Genomic DNA, 25,303 nt, shown 5'->3' on the forward strand with positions numbered 1-25,303 from the left:
ACTACTTCTTATATAATTATTATTCCAACAAGCAAAGTGCTAATAATAATTCAAAGAAAAGGTCACATGCGAATGAGGGCTCACAATGCACTTATAAGAAGACAGCAATTGAGAAGATCCTTGAAGATGGAGGAAGGTTTCAGTAGGTAGACTCAGCAGACAAGAGAGAGAAGAGACAAAAATGAGAGAAGTTCTTTCTAAAGGAAGGTAAAACTCACAAGGTTTTCACACATGTATAGAACAGGATATACAGTACAATAGAACCTTCTACCTTTCATGAGTGATGCTTCCCTGAGGGCTGATCACTCATGATCACTCATGATTGAAACTACTTCACTGATAAATTCAAAGGAATGAAGGGACTTGCTTCATCATTTCAGCAGAGAGCTTTCATGAAACCAGGATTACAGTCCAAATGTCATGAGCGCCAGGCCCTGATTCCATCCTGTTCAATGGTCGATGAGTTCTTACGTATGACTCCTGCTGTAGGATCCTGATGAGTAAGGGTTTGAACAAGTAACATGTGAAATGGAAGCTTGTTCCTGAATAAGTGCCAGTTTTGAGTAGGCCTCACTCTTCTTGGGAGGACCTCCATTTCCCTGACTCATCTACACTGGCTTTCATAATTTCCACTGGATGTTTGCCTGTGTTCTACGTTGCTTGTCTTGGATCCAAACTCGAATTTTACCACTTTCTAGCTGTGTCAGGTTGAATAAGTCACTTAATATATAGTCTTCATTTTTGTCATCTATAAAATGGTGATATGATGCCTTTCCAATTATGTCTTGTAGTACGAAATAAAAATAAATACAAATGTTTATATACTCTAGTTGAATATGACTAAAATGAGGAATAATGATAGTTATTTCCATTAATTCTTCAAAAACTGGGCTATAGACCTTTGCTAATTTGAGGCATAAGCAAAGAAATATACTTGATTTGTTGTTGTTGAGCCTCAGTTACATAGACTGGCTTTCTATAATGGCCAGATTGACTGAACGATTGTCAAAGTTTCACCTCCTTCATTTCAATATAATATAAGCTTAAAAATTCTGAAGTGTACCTTGGACTGAAACCAAGTTTCTATAATTCCAGTCCATTTTTCTATTAAAATGATTAGCCTCTTGAATGTAAAATACATTCCAAAATAAGCTACATTATTACAGGGTCACCTTAGAAGGATCTCTTTAGAATGCTCACAGTAAAATATCTCATCTGCAGTATAAATCTTTCTAATATAAGGACACATGCATGCATATGTTCACTGCAGCACTATTCACAATAGCAAAGACATAGAATCAACATAAATGCCCATCAATGATAGACTGGATAAAGAAAATGTGGTGCGTATACACCATGGAATACTATGCAGCCATAAAAAGGATGAGTTCATGTCCTTTGCAGGGACATGGATGAAGCTGGAAAACATCATTCTCAGCAAACTTAACACAAGAACAGAAAACCAAATACCACATGGTCTCATGTATAAGTGGGAGCTAAATGATGAGAGCACATGGACACATCAGGCAGAAAAACACACACTGGGGATGGTCAGAGGACGGGGTGGGAGGAGGGAGAGCATCAGGAAGAATAGCCAACGAATGCTGAGCTTAATACCTGGGTGACGGGATGATCTGTACAGCAAACCACCATGGCACACATTTGCTTATATAACAAACCTATATATCCTGCATATGTACCTCTGAACTTAAAATTTGAAAACAAACAAAAAAAAGAGTTGCTTCATATAATTTGCCCACTTTTATTATTGTTATGAAACAGCTGTTGTCATACCTGTTACATCACCATACGCAAAAGAAGCTCTGTAAGCTTTTCATTTTTCTTTTTGTCTGTAGTATTAAAAATTTCATAATATCCCTATATGATTACAGGGTCATCTTAGAAGGATCTCTTTAGAACGCTCACAGTAAAATATCTCATTTGATAGAAAGTTAGCAAAACCTACAGAGTCTAAATACTATTGGATACCCTCCCCCAACGAGCTGGGCATGGTGGCACTTGCCTGTAATCCCAGCTACGCAGGCGACTGAGGCAGGAGAATTGCTTGAACCCACGAGGCGGAGGTTGCAGTGAGCTGAGATCATGCCATTGCACTCCAGTCTGGGCGACAAGAGTAAAACTCCGTCTCAAAATAAATAAATAAATAAATAAATAAATACAGGAAATAAATTAGTCGAATTTTTAGTTGTGTGTCAAGAAATCAGGACAATCAAAGCCTGAAATTGCTTCCCCTTGTTGAGAAAAAGGAAATGGAAATTTCTATAAATTTAACTGATGCAAGATAGGGTTCCAGGTACCAGAGCTAAATAGGACAGGATGGAGGTTATTCAGATTAACAACGAGTGTGAGTACAAGTTGCACCCTAAGGAATACTAAGTGTGAAAGATAGGGAACCCAGAATCAATTCTCAAGCCAAAAGGTCAGCACTGGAATATAAATGACAAACTACAAAGGCTGCAAATTCAAGAAGCCATTAGAAGATAGGGAGGTGATGCAGGTGCAGTGCAAACAGCAAGAAAAAGAGTAAAGGGAGAGAACTCAAGGTAATTTCCTAAAATACAGTTGATTAGAACTTGTTTTTATTAGCTTCCCCATACCTGGTTGGTGGGAGTTCACTCTGGTTTAAAAGTGTAAGTAGATAGAAGTTTAAGTTTACAGGTAGCAGTTAAAAAGGATGTTACCTAATCTGTCTGTTGCTTTATCACTGTTACTCTCTTGTCTAAAACCTTCAGTGACTCTCAAAGATAAGTTCAAATTTATTCATGCTCCTTCATCTGGAACTGAAGATCTTCCACAATGTTACCATAACCTGCCACTCCAGCTTCATTTTCTTATGCTGGTCTAAACATATGCTAAACTCTGGACGTACCAAAGTACTCACTCACTGCTTCTTAATTTAATACTTTGTCCTACTGCCTCGAGGCCCTTGATAACATTATTTCTGCCCGTGATGTGATTTAGCACCGGTGTATTGGAATAAAATAGAAAGTTAGTCATCTACTGTGATAGGTAGGGACTCCTTTTATGTATCTGTCACTCCAGAATGTTTAAGTGAAAACAGATGTGCTGAGTTAAGAACACACCAGTTAAGCTAACTGGACTGGGAAGCTTAGCATGAGTGCAGTGATAAGGACTCAACCTAACAGTTTATAGAGAGTGTTCTACATTTCCTGGCAATGTCAGTGTTTCCTTGCCCAACTTGGATTAAATACACACTGAAATCTTACCATTTGCATAGTATTTTTGATTTATATAGAAGACCTAACATCGACCTCATGAGAGAATACTTAAATATTTGGAGACAAAACAAGAATAAGGAAATACAAAATGGTGAGAGAATATTAATAATGACCAATTGAAAGTGTTTGAGTCGAAAGAAAAAAAAAAAAACCTCAACTTGTGAGATTAAGCCCAATTCGGACAGATTCATTTTATGTCCCATTTCATAATGAACATAGGATATATGTGGAAGGGTGTAGGACATTCAAGAGAAAGGTTTTATGCCGGAATGACTTCATGAGTTGTCTACTAACTCAAAGGGAGTAAAACGTTAACCTTTTGCATTAGATTTATTCTAACCTGGTTCACTCAAAACACCCCTCATTGCTTAATCATGCTATACCATGATGAACATCTTGTTTTTCCAGGTGAAATAAGTTACAGAATGAGTAACAACATATGCCTTGCTACTGAATTTGAGGTTGGTTTTTGATGAATGATTCACTGAGTAATTGCTGAGGTATGGCTTAAGTAAAACTCAAATTCTATGTAAGAAAACAGATACATAAAGAACATACAATTTTCAGGGCCCCTTGCTTGCCCAAGCAGTCTCCACATCGGAGATGTCAATTATTCCCATCATGAACTGATTCATGAATTTTATAGGTAACATTTGTACCAATGGTGATCCTACTACTAGTTGAACCCCCACCAAACCAGACCATTTCCCTTTCAGTCAGTTCTAATTCTTAGAAAGTCCTTTATTAATTGAGCATAATTCTGCTTCTCTGTGCTTTTACAATATTTTCTAGTTATGTTCTCTGAAGCCTGCTAGAAAGACCATAATTCCTTTGGACCATCCAACCATTATTAAAAACCCACTGTCACGTTTGCTCTGTTCCCTTTTTTAAAAAATTAAAATACTGTTTTTTGTCCCAATTTCCTTCAGTCATGCCTCATGTGAGATAGTTGCCAATCTCATGGGTCTCACTAACTGGAAACTTCTCTAGTTGGGGTTTATCATAAATGGTGGCACCCAAGAGTAAACACAACAAATCCAGGTGCGGTCTGCCCAAAATGAACTCTAGACTTCCAGTGCAACATCACATAAGCCAGTGTAATAGGGTTTTAAATTAGAATCTTTCTGACTCAGTTTTGACTGAGACCACTAGACGATAAAGACAAAATTCCAAAATGAAAGAAGAGACCCAGGCCGGAGTTGCAAAAACGGTGTCTGAGAACCAGTTTTGGAGCCCCTAGTGGACCAGCTCTCTCTCTCCCCTTTAAAACAAACAAAAAGCAAATAAAATTAACCCCAAGAAAGGAGTTAGAGATTAGGAGATAATTTTTGGAGGGAGCTATTGATATGCACTGAGTACCACTTTTATGTCACCATTGAGGGGGCAGACACTGGGAGTTCTTGAATCTCACTTTAAGCCTAAAGAGTAAGACTTCAGTTCGTCTACTCTGAACACTTGGTATTTGCTCCCTGGATCTAGAGAAACAAGGTAAACCTCTGCACATCTCCAGCTAAGAAATCTAAGGAACAAAAGTTGTAGCAGGCACATTGCCTGCGTGATGGAGGGTGACTGCATGTTGGAGGAGTGGCTATAAAGAGATTGGCCTGTGTACAGGGGTGCAGATATTCATATCACTGGAATGAAGCAGTGTCTTTGTGCTTTGAAATGACTAAAATACATTATATTACCTGAAATATTACCTGAAAATGACATAAATGTCATAGAACTTACCCTATATTTTATTCAAGGGTCAGGGGAAGAATAGGCCCAGACCAAATGGACTTGAAAGCACCATAGGAGACAAAAATGAAGTTGTTTTATGATTACACTTTTACTTTCCTGTGTTTTCAACTTACTAAGTTGTTTTATATATAGATATAGATGGATAGATAAATATAGATATACATACATGCATACATATATGTACACAGAAACATACATACATATGTATATGCATGGCACATATGTAAAACAACAAACATAAAAATCATACTGGCTACAATTTATTGCTTATTTATTGAGTTCTATGCACTGCATTAAGACCTTTACAAACGTTATTCATTTTTCACAGCCATTTTGTGGGACAAAATGCATAATTCTCATTTTATTGACAAGAAGGCAGCCTCAGAAATGTTAAACAGCTTGCTCAAGATCTGTCATACATAAATGGGCTTAGCCTAAAATCAAGTCTGCCTGACTCTGAGGTCCAAGCTTTTAGCCACCACTTTATTTTGCATTAGTTATAGCTAGCATGGCCTTTGAGAACAGCAATTGATTTTCTTGTTTAGATTTTTCCAGTGAGCACTGGAAATTTCAAAGGGAGTAAGAAGACTATTTATAGGATATGGTATAAGTCAGTTTACTCCTTCTAAGAATGCATATTATCCTAATAAATATAGAGGGAACATTTTGTGACATGAATGGAAACAACAGAATTAACACAAAATCATGCTGTTCTTGACACAAGAACTTGCTGTTCTGTTCAACTGAAAATGCAAGGCTGCTTCCCCCTGCAGACCAAAAGGACAATTGCAATACCTAAAGTTCTACAATTACTTCTTTTAATAGACCAACAGCCAGGGTGCTAGATTAAGGATGTCATTTGACTGATCACCAGGTGGCTCTAAAGCCTCATCCAGGAGTAGTGCAAGCACTGGGTGAGCAGGAGCATGGTGCATAGTGAATTGACCAAAATGCTGGTCTTAGAGATCTTGCAGAATGAATAGCCCTGGAGCTGCAAAGATGACTAGGACACTCTTGCTAGCCTGGTATCCATCCTGAAGGACCCTGAATGTTTCAGAAGAGGAAAGTCCAATATTACTCCCTCTTTTGTAAAATGTGGGGGCTCTGAGAATTAAATTAGTACACATTTGTTGAGGGCCTATCATATGCCTGGTAGAATTTTAAGCATGTAGAATGCACTGGTGAACAAAAGATGTCTGTCTTCACAGAACTTAGATGAGATAATGTATCTGAAAATATTTTGTAAACCCTATTGAGCAACACACAGTGATAACTTTTCTTCATGTTTTTTTAGAAAACACGTCATATTTCTAACTAATATGCCATGTACTCTTATTGGGAGTGGTATTATAACTTAAGACTGTTGTCAGAATTACCTGAATGAGTTCTTTGCCTCCTGCTTCTGGTCCACTCACTGAAGAGTAAACCTCTCAAGGACTCGGATGAGTTCTTCCAATCGTTTATTTCCTCTGTATCCCAAGAGAAAGTACTAGAGTCAGAGTACACTCTTCATAAATGTATGCTGGATGGAATGGAATTAAACTATAAAAGAGTTGATAAACCAAAATGTTGAAGCCTAGGGAGGGTCAGAATGCAAAAGAGATGTGTCTATATAGATTGGTGAGCAGTTTATTCTGCATCTGTGCCCTCCATCCTCATAACTCCCTACACGTTTCTTAGAAGTGCACTCACGTCCCATCCATGAAGTCTTCACTGCTCCGTCAGTCTGCGTGACTCTCCTTTCTTGTATCTCCTGTTATATTATGGCCTCACTCACAGAAATCAACATGCAAGCCTGACTGTTTTATGTTATTCTCTAAAAGTAGTAAACTTAAATTCAGGAACAATGCTATAGCTACCTGAATAATTCCCCACTCCCAATCACATATAATGTTCAGTGACCATTAGGAGTGAATGAATGTTATAGTCTAGATCTTTTTTTGTGAAAGAATCTGATTTCCAGAGATATGTATGAGCATGTGTGTGTTTGCATATGGGAGAACATATGCTCAGCATTTTTTTTGTTTTTATTTCTCTCCATTAAGTTCTGATATTTGGATTTGGGACCTACTGGTGCTAGTTAGGGAAGAGTTTGTAGCAAAGATGGAATTCGGATATCCTCTTTTCTAAAGCTTTGTCTGTGATTTGTAGTATATAACTCTAAAGAATTGATTTTCTTTTGTTGTTTTAAACTCATCTCTGAAAGTATGGCCATCTGTTTCAAAATCAGAATTTTTATACAAAACACATGTCAAATAAGAATTCCTGGCTTCCACTTCCAATTTCCTGAATCCAAATCTCTGGGAGTGGAATTCCTGAGTCTGCATTTATAACAAGTGTTCTTAGAGAGTCCAGGGTACACTCAAGTTGAAGAACTGCTGCCCTGGAGTGCACTGTTAGCAGGCAAAGCACATTGTGAAAGGCCCCTGCATGAAACGCCAGCAACAAGTCCAGGACTTTTCCTGCAAAGGGCGTGTGCTTTTGGAATTGGTTTGCTCTCCTGGATCAACAGAGTAAGTCTTCATAGCATTTTAGATTTTAGGGCATAGGGAAAGATTCTCTGTGACTCACCAAAGCAGCATGTGTGGGTGTATGTATTCCATGGGCAATGACATTCTTTGAATGAGCCCTTAAAAAACAGGTATGTTTTTTCCCCAACTGTTAAATAAAATAAGTAAAATAAAAGCATCTGTGATGTACCTCACAGACTAGTTATAACGATTGCTAATGTGTACAGTAATCCCCCCTTCTCCTTGAGGAATATGTTCAAAGACCCTCAGTGGATGTCAGAAACGAAGGACAGTACGGGACCCTACACACTCTATACGCCACAGTAGGTCAGATCACTGAGGCAGCTATTAAGTGACTAAGGGGTGGGTAGTGCATACAGTGTGGAAACGCTGGCCAAAGGGATGATTGATGTCTCACGTGGAGTGAGATGGCTCGAGATTTCATCGCGCTATTCAGAACAGTGCTCAATTTACAACTGATGAATTGTTTATCCATGTAAGTTTCCATGTAATTTTTGCAGACCTTAATTAACCACTGGTAACTGAAACCTCAAAAGGGAAACTCTGGATTGAGGGGTGGCACTGTAGACCCTGTATATAGAAATAATTAAGCTTCTATTCCACCTATGGTTTTCCATGCAGCTTTTACGTTTAAATTTACATTTTATATACTTGAGTAAAATGAATTAAAATTAGAAATAAACAAAGTTTAGTCACAAAAGTTTATTATTGTAATAATGATTTATCAGTACTGATTTTAGCCTTTTATACTATATATTGTGATCAAATAATTTTCAAATGGAAAAATGTAATCCTCTTATGACCTGTCAGTAAAATAAATATCTTAGTAGCTGATTCATTCCAGAGTAATTACCTATTTCTCAACTTTTATCTGCTCCTTTCTTTCTCTCCCTCCCAATTTCTTTCTCTCACTCTGTCTCCCCTTTGACATTCTCTCCTACATTAAGAATCATCACTTTGTTTTCACTGTTCTCATTCAAAAATTTTATTTTAGTATCTAGAAGTCTACCTGATGAAGAGAAAATGTTGATACATGTGCTTTTTGAAGCATATTAAAGAGTATTGGTTATGGAATTTTAGACCCATTAAGGATACCTATTCAGATACAGGTAAAATTCCAGTTGCCCCTGTTCTATATTAAAACTTTTTTTTTTTTTACAAAAAAGGAACAAACTTTCTTCCTAATGTAACAGTTTTTTTTTTCTTTATTAGACACGTTTTCAAACATTGGTCCATGAGGGAAAAGTAATAATATATGAAATTCTTAGTCATGTTAATATTTTCCATTTAGCTATTATTGACAGACACTATTCTAAGTGACTTACAGACACAATATCTTTTATTCCTCATATGAAGAACAAACATTATATAAAGAAAATATGAATGCATGCATTTTCAGAAACTACAGCCCAAGGGCTCTCAGACCATAAATTCAGAGCAAGGATTTCCACCCAGAGCTGTCTGCATTAAAATGCACACTTGTTCCCATTCTACGATGCTGAAAGGGTGGGAGCCCTGGCTGTCCCTGCCGCCCAGGTGCTACAAATCCTTCATGGGGCTGCTCTACACAACACTTTGGAATGCAAACTCCCTTGAGCAAGCACTTGTTTAGCATAGTTTCGCCAGTGGCCTGTCTGTCTAAGGTAGTCAGTGAATATTAAAATAGTCCTAACAATAAAATAACACTCAGTCAACCATTTAGCCTTCTTCTGAGGGGGAGAATAGTTCACTCTCCTTGAGGGCCTAAGAAGGATCAGTTTACAGGTTCCAGCATGGGGTGGGACCCTTCCTCCTTCCCCTGTCTTGGCACTGGCACTTGGTCTGCTGGGCACCACTAGCCCACAGTGGGTCAGAAAACGTTACAGAACTCCTCTCTCCCCCACCCGAAACACATTCAGCCCTTGCACTGACCTGGCTTCTGATTGGAGGCTGGTTGCTTCGGATAATAACCTCCAGGACCCCACTGTTGGTTACAGCCTGTTTGTAATATTCTTACTGCAACTCAAGACACCTGCGGCAGGGTGTGAGAAAAAGTAAAAGACCAGCATTTTCACATCCCCAGGTACCAGAAACACAGAAGACTGACACTCGCCACCTAAGTGGGGTCAGGGCTGGTGTCTGCCCATGTTGCCAACTGGATGGGCTGCTTGCCACAATGAGGGATCTTCTTCAATACATCGCTTGCTTCTTTGCCTTTTTCTCTACTGGGTTTTTGATTGTGGCCACCTGGACTGACTGTTGGATGGTGAATGCTGATGACTCTCTGGAGGTAAGAAGATAGCAACTTCTTTTCGTGACCCAGGCCAGCCCAAATTCGCGCTAAGTCCACCTGCCATATACACCATTCAGTATCTTTACTAAGGCTAATGATAGCAAAAATAGGCAACATGGACTGACTATTTGTTGAGTCTTTACATTGTCAGCTCATTTAATCCTCATAGTTAATTTATGAGGTAGGTCTTGTTATCCCATTAAACAGATGAAGTTACTAAAGAGTTCCTCTTTTTTTTTTTCATAAGGATAAATTTGCAGAAGGGTAATTAAATTATCTCTGCTACTGAGACCTCCAGAAATTCACATCTTCCATTGCTGCATATATCAAATTGAGTAACGTTTCGTTACCACCCTTTTTTCTAAGATAAATTTGTTACTCTTGATGACAGCATTAAGAATAGTGTGATAGACTTTTTAAAGGAGTATTAATAATCTAAAACATTGAGGAAGAAAATGCAAGGCATGCAAAACCTACCCAATTAACATGCAATAGGAAAAAACATTATCTTAATGATTTCCAAGTAAAAGAAAATATTTTGAGGGAGAAAAGGTCTTTCCAGTGCATCCCAATGTACAGGGGACAGGCATGGACTTAAATCCTCCCTTAAAATGAGTTGCTCTAGGGAACTGACTACTATGCAAAAGATGAGTGAGTGGGTTCACGTTTGAGGATTTTATTTTTCTCATTGGAGAAGCTCAGAAAGAAGAAATTTTGAAGTTCAAAAGCATTACCTGTGGCCACAGGAATCTGAGAGAGGCAGAACTGAATAAAAAACCAAATCTTCAGAATTAGCTGCTGTTCATTAATGAGGCTTAGGAAAATACAGGTAAGAAAAAGAAACAATATTTCAAGAGCTCAGAAAAAGGAGTATATAGCAAAACAATTTGCTTTTTACTGTGCATCCTGAAGGGAACAATTTACCCTAGCAAATGCTATAATGTCACCTCTGTAAAGTTTAGCAAAGATACTTGAGTGAGTTTATATATTTTTCTTCTAATTTTCTTTATTAAACTCTCAAATTGGAGTTCCAAATGGAAAGTAATAATCATTCTATTTTGCTGTGCATTATTTTTACCACTCACTTTTTCTTGCTTTTAATTTTCCTCTGACTTCAGCATGGCATTTCAAAACGAATGGAGTTATGAATACCTCTTTAATGCTAGAAAATTACATTTCCAAAAATTGTGATAGAATTGAACTACTGTAAAGGGTGTCTGCTATAAGTGAGCCCAGTGATGCATTTTATCTGGCCACGAATATATGCAGAGAATGAAATAAATGCCCTTTGGACAGTGCTCAGGGAAAAGTACAGATAAAATGTTCTGCTGTCATTAGTTTGCCATTATCTAGACGGCCAGTGGTAGCTGATGAATAAGAAATATGGTGAACTTGAGCATAATTATAATTATGTTTTTTAAAATGCAAAAAAAGTAAAATCCCATTTAGGGGCATTGTTAAAATATTTTCTAAAACAATTTAAAAGTCTTTCTGCTTAAGCTGACATAACTGCTAACTTCATTTGATAAGAAATAGTTTTAGAAAGGGTCAAACCTTGCTGAGAGAGAGATTGAGAGTCCTGGAATTTAAAGTGTCTTCTCTCATTTTAGTACAACCAACCAATTTGCCATCTATCCCATGAAATAATTCTTCTAGTTAAAATGAATGGAAGGAGCAGTCCAGGTTACACACCTCAAGTAAACCCTTGCTAACCTTGAAAAATAGTTAATATTTCTTAGCTTCCTTCTTTTTTCCCATACTTAAAATGTATTGCTATAATATTCCCAAGAAGCCTTCACATTTAAAGGAAGAGGCCAGGCGTGGTGGTTCACACCTGTAATCCCAATACTTTAGGAGGCTGAGGCAGGCAGATCACAAGGTCAAGAGATTGAGACCATCCTGGCCAACATAGTGAAATCCCATCTCTAACAAAAATACAAAAATTAGTTGGGCATGGTGGCATGCACCTGTAGTCCCAGCTACTCAGGAGGCTGAGGCAGGAGAATCGCTTGAACTAGGGAGGAGGAGGTTGCACTGAGCCGAGATTGTGCCACTGCACTCCAGCCTGGCGACAGAGCGAGACTCCATCTAAAAAACGAAGAAGAAGAAGAAGAAGAATCCTGTAACAAATCCGGCCTCCTCTTTCAGCAATCTCTTTAGTTGTCAATATTTTTAAAGAGACAAAAATCTCTTATAATTGCTACTTCAACAGGCCAGCATAGAAAGTTATATTATCCACAAATTTGAAGGTTCTTATACTAGCTCAATTGCTCTTCTCTTTTCTTGCCCCCCCATCCTCATTTATATATCACCTTTGGTCCATATAACAACTTACTTTATGTTTTTATTTTTATTTTTTTTATAGATGGGGTTTCATGCTGTCACCCAGGCTAGAGTGTACTGGTGCGATCATATCTCACTGCAGATTCAAGCTTCTAGGCTCAAGTGATCCTCCCACCTCAGCCTCCCTAGTAGCTAGGACTACAGGTGCATGCCGCTACAACTGGCTAATTTTAAAATTTTTTTGTAAGAACAAGGACTTTCTCTGTTCTTTAGGCTGGCCTCCAACTCCAGGTCTCAAGTGATCCTCTTGCCTCAGCCTCCTAAAGTACTGGGATTATAGGAGTGAACCACCACAACAGCTCACTTTAATCAATTGTTGGACAAAAGTCAATGGAACAAGTGTTTTGTTTTGTTTTGATTTTTTGGGAAAAAAAAAGGAATACCAATAGACAATTTAAATAAGAAGGAGTATTATACTTTTCTAGTTTTTTTTTTTTTGTTTGTTTGTTTGTTTTAGTATTTTTGGATGATGTTAGCATGGGAGTTAGAAGAGTTTTGTGGTTCAATTCAATATAAAAAATATATGCAATTATAAATATAAAAGGAATGATGCTACTCCTACTAGAAGAGACAAAGATAAAGCAAAAATGGCTTCTGCCTTTCAGGAGTGCACATTTAATGAGGGGAAAACAAAGATACACATGAAACTATAATAAAAAGCATAAATAAATTCATATTTTGAGAAAGAAATAAGCGAGGTATCACTGGGGAAGAAAATATACAATGATCACTTCCTATCAGGGACATCGAAGCAGGTCTCATGAAAGAAAAGGCATTTGAGCAAAGCCTTGAAACAATGTAAAGCATTTCAAATTGTAGAAATGGCAGCAGGGGCCTTTCAGATAAGGGGACAAAGTGGCAAAAGTGCAAAGTGAGGAAAAGCTCAGGGCTTGTTAGAGGAGTAAAGTGAGTAACACAAAGCAGGAGGCAGAAAAGCTCAGATATTCTTTTTGCCTACCACACTCTACCTATCTCGGATGAAGTTCTTTGTATTGGGTAAAAATGTTAGGAAAGAAAATAGCACACAGAATTGCAATGTGCACAACCCTAAATCAGTGACTAGAGACCCTCAGCTGCCATCCTGCTCCTTGACCAATAATGACAAATGAGTCATTATTGATTCATTTGTGTCTCTGAGAAGACTGATGGGGAGAAGAGAATTTGGGTTTTGAGATTTTTCAAGCGTGTGTTTGCATCTTAAGCCTTATTAACTGTCTTCTATTAAGCAAGTCATTTCTTGTCTTTGGCTCAGTTTTTTCAATTATATAGTTGAACTCAGTTGTTTCTAAGGTCCTTTTCAGTCTTTTTTTTTTTTTTTTAACATCAGGTCTCCATGACTGTCTGAAACTCCAGAGAGTTGGACACTCATAATGGACTGGTGGTGTCTGGTGCTTCCCCAGGCATTTCCATTGGGAATCTAGTGGGAGTGTCCTCCATTGTTCTGTAACTTCATACACTCTCCCTTCCTTCATTCCAACTTTTTTCTCTTTCTCCTCCATTTCCTTGTTCCTTTCTTCTTCTTTATTTCCCCTCTCTCTTTTCCTCCCTTTTCTTACCTCCTTCTCTTTTCCTCCTATATCCTTCTTTTTCTTTCTTTCCCTTTCTCCTTCATCTCTTTATCCCTGCATTTCTCTCTCTTTTCTTTCTATGTTTTGTCATTTCACAAATAATCTTTGACAACTTCTGTATACTTGGAACCATGGTGGGTACAGGGTTATGAAGTAGGATGAGACCTGGAGCCTCTCTAGGCTGCTCCCAGTGTAGTCAGTGGGACAAATAGGTGAACCGACAGTTATAGCATGATGTAGCAGATACTATGATAATGAAAACCCTAAGCAGGTGGCTCACTTGGTCTTGGATAACCAGTGAAAGCTACCCAAAAGAAGAGATATCTAAACTAGGACTTGAAGAACAGGTGAGTGAAGCAGGAGAAGTAGAGAGTATTCCAAACTCAGGAAATGGCAGGAACTGAGATCAAGGTACAAGAGCACTGCATGTTTGTGGTATTTCATATATTTCATCACAGTAAGAATTTCCAGTTTAGAGAAAAGAATATAGGGGTTGGGTCATCAAAAGTTTTGCATAGCATGTAAAATATAGATCTTATACCATAGGCAAGGGTTTGTTGCTGTAAGCAATATGTACATGTATTTTAGAAAGATTAATCATTCTGGCTATCTGTGGGGAGAGATTGGAAGGGTAAAATGAGGTGTGGGGAGAACAACTAGGAGACTTTTATTATAGACCAGAAGGGAAACAATAGTGATTTGAACTTGAGTGGCAGCAAGCGTGAAGAAATATGAAATATGGGAGACTCTAAAAATGTCAAATTGATGAGAGTTATAATTGACTGCAAGTGGGAAAGTAGGTGATGAGGAGAGAGAGTCAAAGCTGAAATCTGCCTTTCTGATCTGGGGCAGTTGGAGGGCTGGTGATTATTCACCAAGAGCTTACATGAATGAAAATTAGTAGCTATATAGAAATCTTCATGGAGCAATGTCCCTGAACCATCCTAGTATTTTTTTCCGCTTAGCTTATTATACAATACTTAGAGGTAGGAACACAATTCTTTACAGTGGAGAAGTTTACAGATTTAACTGTATATCAGAGGGAGCTGAGGTTAAATCCCACCTTACCAGGCAGTGGCTGTACAAATTTAGACAGACTCTTAAGTAGCTGTAAACCGCATTTCCTATTCAGTAATGAGAGAATAATAATACACACATCATAATTTTCTTGTGAGAATTAAATGAGCTTGTGTCTCTAAAGCATTTGCCACAGTAGCAGGCAGATATGAATCAGCCAATAAATATTAGATATATTATTGTCTATTTGCAGTTTATTGGTTTGTTTTTGTTCTGGAGAAGGAGATGACATTTTGCATAATGTTTGCTGAACAGAGAAATAGCAGATTTAAATTCTATTCCTATTTTTGGTATTGCTTCTCTTGGAGAAATTTTGTTTACTTCTGTAAAGCTGTCGTTTGCTGTTTTTTTTTTTTTTTTTTTTTTTTTTTTATCAGTCTCTTTCTGTAGCACAGGCTGGAGTGCAGTGGCATGATCTCGGCTCGCTGCAGCCTCCACTACCTGAGTTCAAGCAATTCTCCTGCCTCAGCCTCCCGAGTAGCCGGGACTACAAGTGCCACCACTCCCGGCTAATTTTTTTTGTATTTTTTGTTTCACCATGGGTTTCACCTTGTTGGCCAGGCTGGTCTCGAACTCCTGGCCTCAGGTGATCCGCCTGCCTCGGCCTCCCAAAGTGCTGGGATTACAGGTGTGAGCCACCGCACCCGGCCGCCCATTTTTATATTTACATCTATTTCCTTTTTGTCTGACCAGGGAAATAAGACAGACAGTAAGTGAAACAGTGACAGTTATTTATCAAATGCTCGCATTTGACAAAGAAAATAAGTTATGAGATAATAGCATTGTTAATATGTTAACTACAAGATATGTAATTCTTAATTGTTTACACTGAAATAGTTTCTTCACACAGCAGTTACTGATCTCTCAATTATAAAAAGGAAAAAGTGTCTTCACAAGAAGATTTCATTTTCAGTCCATCTTTGTTAATTATTTATTGAGAATCTGCTATATACTCAGCACTAGTATGATTAAAATTGTATTACCTCAAAACAAAGTTGCTCACATTAGTATTTATTTTATCTCTATAATCAGATTATCTTCTGGAATTTCTATTTGCATTAATAATATTACAATTCTTTTAAACATAAAGTAAATCATAAAATTATTATATCCAGCTTGCCCTTTGATTATATACTTGTTTTAACTTTCCAATTGATTTCAAACTCTTTCAGCAGATGTTTGAGGCAACAGATATTCTCATATTCATCTCATGATTTCCTAAGCACCTAGCACTGACGTACATTAATGTGAACTCATGATGCATTTGCTCACATGAGTTGACAGAGCACCCAGGAACATACTTATTCTACTTGTTAAAAGAATGAATATATTAATAATAAAATATGAGGTGATTATTGAAAATCTCACATTGAACCTCAAGTAAGAAGTGTGTCTGTAATGAAATGACCACTTTTTAAAAAAGCAGGATTTTATATCTTGCTATAATTTGAATATTTTCAGGATATGTGTTTGGCTCATTTTAAAATAAAATTGGAATAAAATCTGATTCTTGGGATATCTAATAAGGTTGATGAAGAGTATATTCTGGGCTAGAGAATGTGGCTTTTTGCTTGGTGCTTTGAAGAGAGAAATAAAAAAAGAGAGAGAAAAAAGAAATTGATAATTTGTAATAATTCGTTCAACATAAATTGTGATCCTTATCACTGGGCAATAATCATTGCAAAGTTGTAATGCCATACTTTTAAAAGGAAAACATTTTAATGTATGTAAACATTTAAAAATGTTAAAATGAAAATATTTAGAAAGTTGAGATACATAACTTAGGTCATATACCTGTGAAGAACACAAAATTTTACTTTTCTACTCAGTTGGCATTACCCCATTTCTTGTGATCTATACCTCTAGCCAGTGCTCCACAAATAACCAGAACCAAAACAAATTTTAGCCAATAAAGTCATGTTTTCTTTCATATCTTATAAATATAGGATATAAAGTAAAAGAAAAGGCAACACTGATTATGATTATTTTAGTCTTGCTCCCTCATCTTTATTAAGGCCTGTAGTGACTCCATTTAGGCCCTGGGATAGTAAAAAATATAAAATAAAATGTAAAAGTAAAATGTTCAGAATCTTAGTTGAAAAATTCAAATGCATTTTATGTTGAAATTGAAAATATTTCCAGTTTTAGTGGTCAAACATTATTTACTACAATATTATTAAAACTTCTGCATCTTAATAAATATATCTAAGTAAGTACTAAGTAGGTATCTAAGTAGGAAAGTTACATCTTCAATGTTAAAATATATTAGCACATGGATGGTAAAGTGGTGTGAAAATTATAAATTCTTATAGTTTGTATATGTAAGGTGGTTTTTTAAAATTATATATCTTAATAGCTTATTTTACTTTTAGTTGTCTGTACACTTACAATCTTAATGAATATTGACAAAGAAAAATCTTGCTTGATAGTGGATAACAACAATAAACATTTACAAAATCTACTCTGTATATTTACTGTCTCTCTCTGCAGATAGATAGATAGATAGATAGATAGATAGATAGATAGATAGATAGACAGATAATAGATAGATGGATAGATACACACACAGACATGATTTCCTATGTTACTAGAGAAGAGATAAATGCTGGACATTGTTCAATGTCTCTAATTCTCAAGTATTTCTGAGTGTTTCTAATTCTCAAAAGATATATAAAAAAGACAAGGCAGGCAAAATTGTTGCTGATTATATTTCAAGACTGATAAGAAAAGAGAAACTGGGAAAGACTAGGATAGAGACGTCTTAATGGGAAACTGCTACAGAGTCCAGAATAAGAAATCCCAGGATCAAGGAACTAATTTATGCCACTATAACTCAACCGGGAAGAGTCATCATCTCTATGGTTTCCTAACACTTTTAAGTGACATTACTCATTTTTAGTGCTGTAGTAAACACTTTCCAGAGCCAGTTGAGTAAACAAGGTCCAGAATGACACCAAATCAATGTAAGCTCTTCAGTCTAAATCATAATTCTTCAGCTTCTGGATTTAGCTGTTTTTGTTTATGTAGTCAAGTAGAAATTGCATGTATTAAGTAGCAACTGTGCATATAACAACCATTCTCTACTCCAAACTTCCAATGAGAGTTAATATGAATTGATTGAAAAACTGAGATTTTCTTATTCTCAATAAACATTTATTAAGCACCTATTATGTACTAAGAGTAAGAGACTGTATACTCCTTGAAGCCAGCTGCCATGTTTGTCTTTATCTTCGCTGTATCTCCAGCATTAATATAGTCAGCATGTTGACTAGTAAATAACAGGCATTTAATAAATATAGTTTGAAGAATGACAGATGGCCTATAATTGCACATACAAAAGATAATGCAATATTTTAAATACTATAATCATACGGACAACTTCCTGTCAGATTTCAGGGTAGAAAATGATAAATGCCAGCTAGAGAAACTTGGGTGGTGGGGAGGCTAATGGAAACACAGAAGTCTTTAAAATGAGGCTTAAATAATAAGTAGAAGTTTGACAGGTTGAGAGCAAGGGGAGTTATTCTCATTAGCATAATTAATATATACCAGGAGGAGAAAACTCCAATGCCTTAAGGAACCAAGTAGCCAGCATTCATGAGAGAGGCAGGTTGGGCAGGATCTGTGGGGAGCCTGGTGAGCCCAAGCCCCACCTAAATGGGAGCAGCCACTTCTTTCTTGCTAGTTGTTGCGTCGTGAGACTGGTGAGTTCAGGTACCCAGACAGACCAAGTTTGTAAGGGAATCCTGATATCTGAACTGTTCTGTAAAATCTCTATACTTTATTGGCAACTAATTAAGAGATTTGTTTGCTTTCCTCATGCTTGTGACTTCTACTTTATTGTCATACCTTAAATAAAGCTACTTCTCTCCATTTAGGAGATAACCCACCCTTCACTTTTAGGAACAATAGATATTCATTGAAATAATATATAAATTAGCATTGTTTTAATGTTATTTATTAATATATAAGTTGCATGTTAGAAGGATAAATTTTAAATTTAGAATCCTCTATTTCAGACAACTCTGTCAGATTAAAAGTTATTACTTAATATTTGCAGTTTTACCCTTTAAGAAAGGTTAACTGTAATATTTTAAACATCAGTCTGCTTTTAAGAACCCTGTCTTAAAATTTTCAAGAACTTAGATTTGCTTGCTTTTAGTTTCTAATAAGCGATTTTACAACAGAGGAATAAGTAAATGAAGACAATAAATTATACCAGAGAGCATTCCTAAATATAATAAAAAACATGAAAAATTTTAACCTTGTCTTTTTTGCACAAAGGCACCTTAAAGGGTGTCTCCTGTAAGTGCTATATTAACGCAGAAGTTTAGTTAATTACAGCCACTATTCTCACGTACCTTAACTGAGTGTGAATACCAAGCCATCTAATAGTGTGCCCCTGAGCATTAATACCTAATGAAATTGGATTCCTTGTTTTCTCTAATGAGCTCATTGCTTTTCTAAATATGGTCATTGCAGGTAAATGATCAATAGCCTTGAAACTGATACCACTACTGAACTATTTTGGCAAGATAGAAATACTCTTATTAGTGTAAAATAAGACTTTTTGAATATGCATTTCAGATCACTTTCTAAATAATGTCACATATAACAGGAATGACCATAGTAGGCTAGTTTGTTTCAGTGGCTGGCTTAGTAAGAAATTGTGGATAGTTGCTGTCTGATTTACAGCACAGTGGCTTCAAACTCATATCACCTAGCTCGAGCTAAAGTGAACCAGATGCAGTGTGTTCCTGTTAATTAAGAGACTGAGGGGCAGCCAGCTTTGAGAAGATTTTCTGTTCTGTTTTCTGTTATGATATAGCAGTTCTGTACAAGCCGTCTCCAATATACTAGTTTCCTACAGCTGCCGTAACAAATGACCATAAACTCGGTGGCTTAACAAAAGATAACTTTATTCTCTCACAGTTCTGGAGGCTGAAAGCTTACAATCAAGAAGTTGGCAAGTCTGCGGTGCCCCTGAAAGTTCTGGAAGAATCCGTTCTTAGCCTCTTCCAGCTTCTGGTGGCTGTAGGCATCCTTGACTTGTGGCTGTAGGCATCCTTGACTTGTGGCTGTATCTCCCTCCAATCTCTGCCTCAGCGGTCACATTGCATCCTTCTTTTCTGTCTGTTTCTCTCCTGCCGTGTGTCTCTTCTAATGAAACTTGTCAGCCCACCTGGATAACCCAATATGATCTCAAGGTCCTCAGTTACATTTTCAGAGTTCCTTTTTCCAAATAAGGTCATATACTGGTGGTAAGAATGTGGACATATCTTTCTGAAGACCACCCTCTTTCTCCACCTTCACTGTGGTTAGTTAGTAAAGCCTAACACAGCCACTACTCAAGTCATTATGATGTTTAAGCATGTTACTACCACTATTTTTATGTATCGAGCATATCATTTGTATTGTGTGTATATTTGTAATTTTTAATTCTCATAACCATCCTATATACAGATAAAGAGATTGAGGGACAAAAAAGGTAAGATCTTCCTCAAGGTTACAACATACATAGTAAGAGTGTCAATCTATATTTAATATTTAATGCATATGTAAATTTAATTTCTGTGTAATGCACATATGAATTTAGATGTTCACATTATTTAGAAATTTATGTGTTGAATTTCACAAGATAGCTGTTTATCATTAGATTTTTTGGTTTCTGTGTTACACAGGGTCAGATAATCCTCCAGAAAGTCCATGACATTGTTTCCAACTTAAACCTAAAGAAGAACATGCCAAGGTGAAGTTTGCAGAATAATAGCCTTGGGATGAGATTCAAGTTAGGGCTTACTTCACCCAAAGCTATCATCCAATACCCAATTCTGGATTACTTTATCTTAAAATGGATTTGAAATTATTTTTAAAAACATGTTTTTAGGCTGGGCAGGATGGCTCACGCCTGTAATCCCAGCACTTTGGGAGGCCGAGGTGGGCAGATCACCTGAGGTCGGGAGTTCGAGACCAGCCTGACCAACATGGAGAAACCCCATCTCTACTAAAATACTAAAAAAAAAAAAAGCCTGGCGTGGTGGCCCATGCCTGTTATCCCAGGTACTCGGGAGGCTGAGGCAGGAGAATCACTTGAATCCAAAAGGTGGAGGTTGCGGTGAGCTGAGATCACGCCATTGCACTCCAGGCCGGGGAATGAGAGCGAGACTCTGCCTCAAAAAAAAAAAAAGTTTTTAAACACTTTTAACTGTTTAAAAAAATTTTTTTTAGCACATATGCATCTTTTTAATGGGGTACATAGTAATGTTTTGATATACATAATGTATAGTGATCAGATTAGGGTAATTAGCATAGCCATCATCTCAAACATTTATATTTTTTTGTTGGAAACATTAAACATCCTTTTTCTACCTATTTGAAATTATACCATTATTAACAAGAGCCATCCTAGAGTGCTACAGAACAGGGGTCCACACCTCCCAGGCCACACACCAGTACCAGTCCGTGGCCTCTTAGGAACTGGGCTGCGCTGCGCACCAGGAGGTGAGCAGTGGGCAAGAGAGCATTACCACCTAAGCTCCACCTTCTCTCAGATCAGCGGCAGTATTCGATTCTCACAGGAGTGCAAACCCTGTTGTGACCTGCACGTGCGAGGGATCTAGGTTGCATACTCCTTATAAGCCTGATGATCTGAGCTGGAACAGTTTCATCCCAAACCATCCCCAACCCTCTAACCACTGGTTCCATGGCAAAATTGTCTGCATGAAACCGGTCCCTGGTGCCAAAAGGGTTGAGGACCACTGGTACAGAACACTAGAATTTATTCCTCTTATCTAGCTGCAATTTTGTATCTCTTAACAAATCTCTCCTTATTCCCTGACCCCTACCCTTCCCAGCCTTCAGTATCCTCTGTCTTGCTTTTTACCGCGTGTTGTTGTTGTTGTTGTTGTTGTTGAGACGGAATCTCGCTCTGTCGCCAGGCTGGAGTGCAATGGCGCGATCTTGGCTCACTGCAAGCTCCGACTTCCTGGTTCAAGCGATGCTCCTGCCTCAGCCTCCCGAGTGGCTGGGACTACAGGCACGCACCACCACGCCCAGCTAATTTTTGTATTTTTAGTAAAGACATGTTTCACCATGTTAGCCAGGATGGTCCTGATCTCCTGACCTCGTGATCCGCCCGCCTCAGCCTCCCAAAGTGCTGGGATGACAGGCGTGAGCCACGGCGCCCGGCCGAGATCAACTTTTTATAGCTTCCACATATGAATAAAAATATGCAATGTTTAATTTTCTATTCCTGGCTTACTTCATTTAACATTATGTCCTTCAGTTCTATCCATGCTGACTTGAGTAAAAGAATTTCCTATTTTTAAATAGCTAAATAGCATTCCATTGTGTATATATACCACATGGTATTTATCCATTGCTCTGTTGTTGGATATCTAGGCTGATTCCATATCTTGGCTATTGTGAATAGTGCCACAAAGAGCATGGAGGTGCGGACATACTGATTTCCTTTTCTGTGAATAAATGCCCAATAGTGAGCTCTGTTGGATCATAAAGAATGGCTGTTAAATACACTGCAATGCTTAGGAGCACACCCACGCACTGCTGTGTTTGAGCCCTATCTCCTCCATTAACTGTGCTTTCTTGGGGTTATCACTTAACTTTCATGTGCCCCAATTTCCTCATTTGTAAAATGGATGATAGATAATATCTCTTGAGGCCCCTTAAGAAATAAGAAAAATAATAATATGCTAAATAGTAACTGCTTCATGATATACACTCTGTACTGAATAATTATCACCAATGATAAGTATTTTACATATAAAGTAGTATTAGAGGTACAACATTCAGAATCACGATGAAGTTGCAAGCAGTAGAATTTTATTTGGCACATAACATGCTTCAAAAAAACGGCATGGGGCAGAGAGTTTCATAGTGCATGTGTTCCTGAATATTATTTTATTTTCAAAAGTAAAGTGTTTTTATGTTTTTTTTCTTCCCACAGCAATTTAACCCCCTTCCTTCGCATTCCTCTTCCCACCCGGCTCTGTTATTTTATTCTTTCTTGGGGAAAGAATTAAGTTTTTGTTTTCCAAGATAACTCATAAACTACTAAACTATCCCCAGATACACAAGGTAATTTGAATCCATAACCAAGTCAGAGGAAACAGTTGTGTTAGCTCTGTTCCATACGCGTGAGCTCTATCAAGCACACCTGAAACTATTTTCTGTCGGCATGTTTACGATTCTAAGAAATCTACTGTGTCTTCCGGTTTGTGGATAAAGTGTGAGAAGGTTCAGGGCACTGGTACCTTTTAGCTCTAAGTGGATGCTTACAGTCATCTGCACGTCATTTCCAAGTAAAAATGGTTTACAGTTGTCAAGTTGTACGCAATTAATGCTCAATTTGCTTACATCCATTACATAGCTTAAGCATTTATAACATATCATTGGAGCAAGAAATAAGACTTGGGGCCTTTATGTATTTTATTTATTGGTATCTTTTCATTTATTGGTTTTCTTTGCTAATTATTTTACATTTATAAACACCACATATAAGGATAATATTTTTCTTCATGGAACTCAGTATTCGTGATAAAGAAGCAATATATATTTCTAATAGACTCAAGGTGTCAACAGTTATCATCTATTGTCATATGGTTTTTTTGTGTGTGTGTGTGAGTAAATGTCAGCACAGAGACATGAAATGATGTTTTTCCATAACCACAACTCAGTGGTGGAAGCAGACATAGATATTTAAATATATTTAGTTCTGTTTTATCTCTTCTGGACATGACTTATTTCTCTACCCCACCCTACCTGAGGAAGTGGATTCATTTCCTGACCCAGAAAGGCTTCAATTGTCAGTGCTTAAGGGAAAATATTCTAAAATGCATTGTTTGTTGTAAATGAAACTCTGATCACGCATGTAACCACTTACTTTACTATCAAACACAACAGCCAACTTCTCCCTTTGATCAAGGAGAACTGAAGTGTGCCTGCATGAATTGTTTCACACGGTGTCTTCTCTGACATCTAGGTGAGCACAAAATGCCGAGGCCTCTGGTGGGAATGCGTCACCAATGCTTTTGATGGAATTCGCACCTGCGATGACTACGATTCCATACTTGCGGAACATCCCTGTACGTATGCCTTAGATCTAGCTGCTTGCCAGGAATGGAAAGGGACAGAAAACTGAGTTCAGGTTTCCATTTTGTGCTTTGTTTTCTATTGTACATTGTTAAGGCTCGGTCCAGTTTGAAATGGTTAGAAATTGAGCTCGTCTTGGAAATGTGAATTTAAATACATACTTTAGCACATTTTCTCTTTTCTCATATATTTGTAAATTCCTTGAGGGAAAATATTATCTTATTCATCTCTCTGTCCCCAAAGGGCTAGGCATAGTGCCTCATACACAGTAGGCTTAAAGTAAATGGCTTTTAATCAAGATGAATTCTTTAGGGTGCTGTAATTTCATGATTAGACTGGACAGGTTAAGTGGAAAGCTTTTCAGAGACGTTTTAACCTATGACTTAGTTCAAATAGAAAGTTTACAGTTATTTCAATTGAAGGTTTGCTAAGAAAGAGAAGTGAAGATACAGTGGCAGAGGCAGAAAGAGGTAGACAGCCAGAGACAAAGACGTAGACTGTGGGGATCAGTGGAAGAAAAAACCAACACATGTGACACCCTGTTACAGGCAATATTAAAGCTGGCTCCCTTATCTTCCCTACTTTTAGCTTTAAGTTATAGTTAAGGCCAGGTGCAGTGGCTCACGCTAGTAATCCTAGCACTTTGGGAGGCCGAGGCAAGGGATCACTTGAGGTTAGGAGTTCTAAAGCAGCCTGGCCAACATGGTGAAACCCCATTCCTACTAAAATACCAACAAAAGAAAAAAAATTAACTGAGCATGTTGGTAGGAGCCTGTAGTTCCAGCTACTCAGAAGGCTGAGGTGGGAGAATCACTTGGACCCGGAAGGCAGTGGTTACAGTGAGCCACGATCGCACCACTGCACTCCAGCCTGGGAGACACAGCAAGACTCCATCTCAAAAGTAAAATGATAAATAAATAAATAAACAAATAGTTACATGTTAGCAGAGCCCATGTTGCTATGAATAAAGAAATCTCTTATATTTAAAATCTTACCATTGATTCTCTTAGTCTTCTCCATGGTGTTTATTTATTTATAAGAACATTGAACCCTGCTAAGAAATACCTGTTCTGTTATAAAAGCAAAGTGGTTTTAGTCTCTTTCAAAGCAAATGATGGGTGATGGCACCATAAAGCAACTTCTCTTCTCAAGATAAATAAAAGTTAAACCCTTGGAATGTGACTTTGCCCCTGAACTGCTATTTCAGTCCAGAGGAAAGCACTTTAAAGGAGCAGTGCTCTAAAATTCTTCATCTGCTATTTAAAAGTTGGGTGTCTGGAATATTTTTTAAAACATAGTTCATAAGGCCTTTGTTTTATTTTTGTTAAAAAAGATTCTCTTAATTCCTTTTCTTTTCCCCTCTCTGTGTGACATAGTTACGAAGAAACACTATTTGCT

The 25,303-nt window shown here is 37.5% G+C and overlaps 1 protein-coding gene across 2 annotated transcripts in view; it reads left to right on the plus strand.

Moving 5' to 3' along the window:
• The first annotated feature begins 7,434 nt into the window (after positions 1–7,434).
• The window catches only part of CLDN16 (claudin 16), a 29,486-nt gene continuing 11,617 nt past the window's right edge, over positions 7,435–25,303 (plus strand). Inside the window, exons 1-3 of one of the 2 annotated variants that reach the window (XM_017873438.1) lie at positions 7,435–7,516; positions 9,597–9,803; positions 23,796–23,898. In XM_017873438.1, coding sequence (XP_017728927.1) covers positions 9,690–9,803; positions 23,796–23,898 — 217 coding nt within the window. In that variant the 5' untranslated portion in view covers positions 7,435–7,516; positions 9,597–9,689. Of the gene's footprint in view, positions 7,517–9,237; positions 9,804–23,795; positions 23,899–25,303 lie in introns of those variants that run through there. The other variant, XM_017873436.1, reaches the window with a different exon arrangement.

Source organism: Rhinopithecus bieti, unplaced genomic scaffold (assembly GCF_001698545.2).
Source record: "Rhinopithecus bieti isolate Rb0 unplaced genomic scaffold, ASM169854v2 scaffold_5626, whole genome shotgun sequence".
NCBI classification, from domain to species: Eukaryota; Metazoa; Chordata; class Mammalia; order Primates; family Cercopithecidae; genus Rhinopithecus; species Rhinopithecus bieti.